Below are 6,003 nucleotides of genomic sequence, written 5' to 3'. Positions count from 1 at the left end.
TTAATGAAATGTCAAATAGGTAAAGATAAAGAGTAAATTGTGGCAAACAACTGAGAACAGCCAATCGGCAATCTCTTCGAGAATATAGCATTCCAATCTAGTAAAGTTTTTCTTTTTAAATCAACTGCACATGTTTTCATCATCCAAATTGTATTACATATGATTTGAGGACGGTGTTTGTAAGTTTGTAGGACAACTGATCTATCTAAAGAAAGAACGACGAGGTAAAAGCCTAGATGAATATGAAAAACACCTAAACTAGAGGTGGGTTACCTCCAAAAAATTATACAAGATCCTCATTCTTCAAGGTGGTTGAAAGAAAATCTCTTGCTTTTTTCATGTTGAAAATCCGTAAAGGGATTCAAGAGTCCCTTAATCAGATTAGGTTAGTTCAGAGAAGTTATGTAACTAATTAAATAAGGTTTAGTGTATGTGTGACTTAGAGGAGTGAGTCTATCCGCCAATTGATTGCATTGTCTGAACCGTTAAAACCTGACTGCTCCATAGTCTCTCTGAGTTCATTGTAAAGTAGGAATAAGATTTCAATTTGTCTTCTCCAATCTGAAGCCTGCTTGAGTAGTAGCTAGAAGGGACACATCAGCTGTAATGACTGAGGTGAAATTCAAATCAAGGAAATTAATTAATTTCCCTGGGTGATGGGTAGCATATCTGATAAATAACTGTTTCTCAGTGTGAGTATGCATAGCCAGCCTGATTGCATTAGAAAGTTTATTAGGAAAGTTCCCATTTGCCAGCATACAAGATTCAGCATGTCATATATCTATCTATCTATCTATCTATCTCAACTCTTAAACTCACGCGCAGCAGCAATTGAAGATGATCATTTTCACTTAGGAAGAGAACTCTGCTCGTATTGATGCTCCACTACATGTATAAGCTAATCTCTCTGCTTAGACAAAGATTTCCTACAGCTTAATGAGTCTTTAGTCCCCTTTTAATTGTTCTGTCTCACCTCCAAAATGGAACTTGTGACTTTGCAATTGTAATTTTCCAAAGGATAAACATGATTGAGATGCCAGCAACTCTGAAAGGACAGGGATAATTTTGGAGTTTGTATTTGCACCTTTAATTGATAAGTTCAAGGAGATACCGAATGATTGCCTTTTAACTATATCACACTCTCTATGCTACAGTATTTCTTTTGTGGTATAGTAACCCCTTCGAGATTGTTTGGTAGGGGGATAAACAAAGTTATATGAGATAACTTATCTGATCATTTTATGATAAGTGATTCTGGGACTAATTAATACTCCTGTCCAAATGCAGGATAAAATAACCTTGCATATTATCTCATTATTATTATTCCTTATCACTCATACCAAATGACCCCTAAGAGATACAGACCATTTCTGAGCAGGGGCGTAGCTAGAGCTACCCCAGGGTGTCCAACTTTTCGTCAGAAAATTACGTTGTATAAATATGTCAAATACTATATTTAAAGGATATATATCCTTGAGAAAAGCAATGCCTTTGGCGTAGTGGTAATATGTGCCCATTTGAGTGAAGAAGTTTTGGGTTTGAACCCCAAATGGCACAATTTTTTTTTGCTGCTGGTATATCTGGAAGGATACATATAGATGTGTAAAGAAAGAAGCCTGATATTAGACTTTTCACTTTGAACCTAGTAATATATATATATCAACATGACATTACAGGAAATTAATTTGTATTAAACATAGGCTAATTTTGTATTGTGATCACAGAAACAAATATCTTTCTTTTGTTTAGAGTATTTCTCCATCTAAGAGATATAATCCAGGTGAATGCATAAGCACATGCCTTGCTCAAGGAGATGTCTTTTTGTAGTCGTGAATATCTTGACATTAGAATTGTGCATATCATTAACTGGTTTGGTTTGTAGTCTTTTGAAAGATTTCTCTGGTTAGGTGACTACTGACTAGTTTTTAAAACATCGTCAACCAATTTTCAGTTTGAATTACAAATCCTCATTTCGTCCTGAAAATTATATATGTATTATCTTATTTTATATTTTTAAAGTTGAAGTTCTTTTACAGTTTTTTTTTTAGTAAAATCACTCAACTCGACTAATTAAGTGTGATATTTCATAACACATAATCACATATTTATGCAAATGATGGTTAATGATGCAAGGATAAGAATCAAATTGGGAAAAAGTCATAATTATGCAAATTTAACAAATGTCCAGGAAAACAATCCAGAAGGGGAAAGTTAATTAAGATTTATATTAGTGAAGTTAATTTGATCCAAAGAAAAAAACCATATGAATCTATTACATCATTTGACTAAATTCAAACATCTCAAACGGGACTCTTTTTTCAACTCTTTAAGAGCTAGAAAAGGTGCTTCTATATAGTAATAGTAGATTTAAGATTTTTACCAAGCGGGTTCAATATCTAAAGAAAAAATTCACAGTTCAATATATGAAGAAAAAATTCACAAAAAAGCTAATAAATTAGTGTGTTGTTGTCTGATTTTGAACTATGTCACTTTTACAAAAATAACCAACTTTACTGCTGGACCAATAGCTGTCTTTTGCTTAAATGGGATCCGTTTTTTTTATACTTGTATTTTTCATAAGATAAATCAAATATAAGTATATATATCATGTACTTGTTTTACAAAGTGGGTTCATATGAACCTTCTTGATCCAATGTAAATCTAGCCTTGTGTCTATATAAGCATACTAGTCCTGCTTTCCCTTTCGAATGAGGGACAAAGTCCATTTCTAAAATGAAAAATTTACAAAGTGAGTTCATATGAACCCTCTTGACCCAAGTCTAGCCCGTCTTCTATATAAACATACTAGTCTTGCTTTCCCTTGCCAACGAGGGACAAAGTCCATTTGTAAAAAGAAACTTTTCATTTTTGAATTTGTCATTTTCTCCATTTTGAATATTATATTTCTCATTCATATCTGGCAAAATCCAACAACACCTCACATAAAAGGAAAATGACTATATTTGTATGATTTGCAAATAAGAGTTCACCACAGTTGAATAGTTCATCCAAAAAAAAAATTAGACGTTGTCCATCGATTTTGACCATTGATTTTAAGCTAGGTTTTAGTAATGCAACAATATTTTAAATAATTAGTAGAAATTCTGCTCAAATGGAAGAGTGCGTCTTAAATTTTAAAAGGAAAAAATATGTAGAATAGTAAACATTTCGCTTATATTAGGTACTGTAGCTACAGTTTAAGTAAATTGTAATTTACAGCTATAGTTTTTCCAATTTTTGTTATTCGCCTAATTTGTATAATTCTTCTGATTTGTATAAATTCAGAATATTTTTTTGTATGCTTACCCTCGCTATTTGTATACGATTTATGAAAATTTCATAATAAATTACCCTGTTTGTATATTGGTAAGCGAAATATACAAATGGAGTTCTAAAAAATTCTTAAATATAAATACAAATTTGGTATATACTTACCTTATATGTATTTTCGCATACGAAATATATAAACTGGCAGAAATATACAAACCGCAATCTTCATTGCAAACAAAACTATAGTTATAAAGCACAATTATCAAAATTATATCTATAAAACCTTATCATGTCTAGGTCTATCATGTTTACGATTTCTAAAATTTTCTGTTTTCGTCACTAGTGGTAAATTTACATTCCTTCTAGAAATGGTCTTTCATTCTCGTGGCCATGTTGCCATGATGGCACTGTCTGTTCTACCCATTCTGCTAAATATGGCTCAACATACCTACCCCAGCAATCAACATGCAACTTTTAATGTTATTGGGTTAAAACTTAAAAACCTACTCCCATAATACAAGAGTCAAAGACTAGCAGCAGTAATTAACATATTTATTTAATGTGTCAATAAATAATACATTACCAACTATTAATGCAGTCACAACCCTCAAAAATAGTTGTCCATTATTAATTTGATATAGAAGATTAAAAAACAGTAAATGATAAGGGTGCCTTAGTAGTAAAATCACCCTTATTAAATATAAGTTATCTAAACATTGAAAAAGCAATACAGTACAATAACAAGGGTAAAATAGACACAAAGTAGTAAATTATTAATTGATTTTATAAACTAATTAAGTATTGTTGCATATCCCAAAATAGTAGTGGACAAGTAAAACTGAACGGATCGGTATCTTATTTCTCCTTCGTTCCTTTTTATTTCTCAGCTTCTCGAGAATCAAATTGCATATACTTTGACTGACATTTTAAGATATACTATATGAGAAAGATTACAACTTCTAGTATTTTTCAAATAGTTTTTGAACATCTAAATTACTCTAACACAATTTAGCTCAAAAATTAATCAAACTATCCCTCATAAAATGGAATGTAACAAGTAAAAAAGGAACAGAGGGAGTCGTTCCCTAAAGAGCCCACAAGATATATTTCATGTTCAAAAAAGTCTTAAGATATCATCTAATTTTTCAAACTTTCAAACTCAAGTTACAAATTCACTAACAAAAATTGCCTAGATTTTGTTCCTTTTCACAATCACCTACCAAAAAAAAAAAAAAAACCAAAAAGGATTCCCAACTTTAAACAAATATAGAGAGACATCAGGCAATCGAGACTAGACTCACAATCAAAGTCCAAAGGGCCAACTTTTCCGATCAATGATGAACAGAGTGAACGAAAAAGTTAAGTAAAATGTATATAATCAAATACAAATATTTTGAACCCAATATCTCTAAATTCTGAATTTACCTCCGCTTTGTTGGTGAATGCGAAATGAATATATAATCCATGGCAGCATCTAAATAAAACTATGGGTAAATATTAAAGGCTACGCTTGCCAGGACGATCAGCGGCTTGAAGAGTTTTCTCGACGAGCTTACGAGCTTTCTTGCTGCGAATCTCAACCTTGACACTCGAACTTTTGTCCATCTTGATATATGGCTTCTTCAATTTCTTCAATTTTCTCACCTTCGACTTTATCGACTCCACAAAATTCTCCAACTGAATACCCATTTTCAAAACTCTTGTAGATGTACGTACTACTGCCCCTATATTAATGCAGCTGTTACTATTTTTGATTTTTCTGCTAAAATATCTCTAACTATTTATTATAGTATATAGTTTGTTGCTTGCGTATCCACTTTGACTGGACCATCCTCCTAAAGAATTGGCCCTATTTCCTCCGAATATTACGTGCCATGCCATTACCAATCTAATAGGGATTCTTATTCCTTTTGACTTTTTCTTCCAACAAATTACTCCTTCACTTCAATTTTTTAGTCCTCATAATTTTTTTGAGTCAAACGTTATAAATTTTGATTAACATTTTTTTTTTTGAAAAAATTAGTTAGATATACTTCACTATTATATATATATACATAATTTACCTTTAAATTAAAAAAAAAACATATAATACCATTTTTTATAATTATACCATATATTTTAAAAAGTTAAATCAGATACACAAATCTCTTAAATATGGTTAGAGCCGTTAAAATGGGCTTAGCCCATGAACCGATCCAACCCAACCCGTTATCGGGGTAGGTTTGGGATAGGATTTTTCAAGCCACTTTAAAACTGGGGCTTATAAGCCTAACCCATATAAGCCCTTGGCCTTTGAGGCTTGATCAGGGTCGGCTCATGAACCAAAACTATTTGTTTAAGGGAAATTTATAGAAACTTCACTAGTGTATGAGCTAATTACTTAGATGCACGCAATGTTGTAATAGTACGACTCTTACCAGATTTTTGTGTGTCAAGATACATGTATCTCGGAATACATGGACTCAAAATTAGATGTAATTTGTTCTAGATACACTCTATCCAAGTAGATTCACATTTATCTAGGATACATTGACAAATCACGCGTCGTTGCCTCTCTCCCATCTCGCTCGCCACTCTCTTATCTCGCTCGTGTATCTAGGATGCATCACACCAGATACATGTATCTCGCGTATATAGTATCCTAGATACATGCTAATCACACTAGAGTTTTTGCTAGTGTTATTGAAACAATACCATTTGTTCACCATATTTGATGTCATGGATTTTTAATTT

The 6,003-nt window shown here is 32.2% G+C and overlaps 1 protein-coding gene across 1 annotated transcript; it reads right to left on the bottom strand.

Annotated features, from left to right (window-relative positions):
• Positions 1–4,617: 4,617 nt before the first annotated feature.
• Positions 4,618–5,015, bottom strand: LOC102590227 (uncharacterized). Its single transcript, XM_006355222.2, has one exon. The coding sequence runs from the start codon at positions 4,957–4,959 to the stop codon at positions 4,768–4,770; it is 192 nt and encodes a 63-aa protein (XP_006355284.1). The 5' UTR covers positions 4,960–5,015; the 3' UTR covers positions 4,618–4,767.
• Between the last annotated feature and the right edge of the window lie 988 nt (positions 5,016–6,003).

This window comes from Solanum tuberosum, unplaced genomic scaffold, assembly GCF_000226075.1.
Source record: "Solanum tuberosum cultivar DM 1-3 516 R44 unplaced genomic scaffold, SolTub_3.0 scf00194, whole genome shotgun sequence".
Taxonomy (NCBI): Eukaryota; Viridiplantae; Streptophyta; class Magnoliopsida; order Solanales; family Solanaceae; genus Solanum; species Solanum tuberosum.
Note: the sequence above shows the minus strand (reverse complement) of the source record. Positions and strands in the feature narration are given on the sequence as shown.

Bases quoted from the DNA above. Each gene is read 5' to 3' on its own strand.
- LOC102590227 (XM_006355222.2), bottom strand. From the start codon at position 4,959: ATGGGTATTCAGTTGGAGAATTTTGTGGAGTCGATAAAGTCGAAGGTG.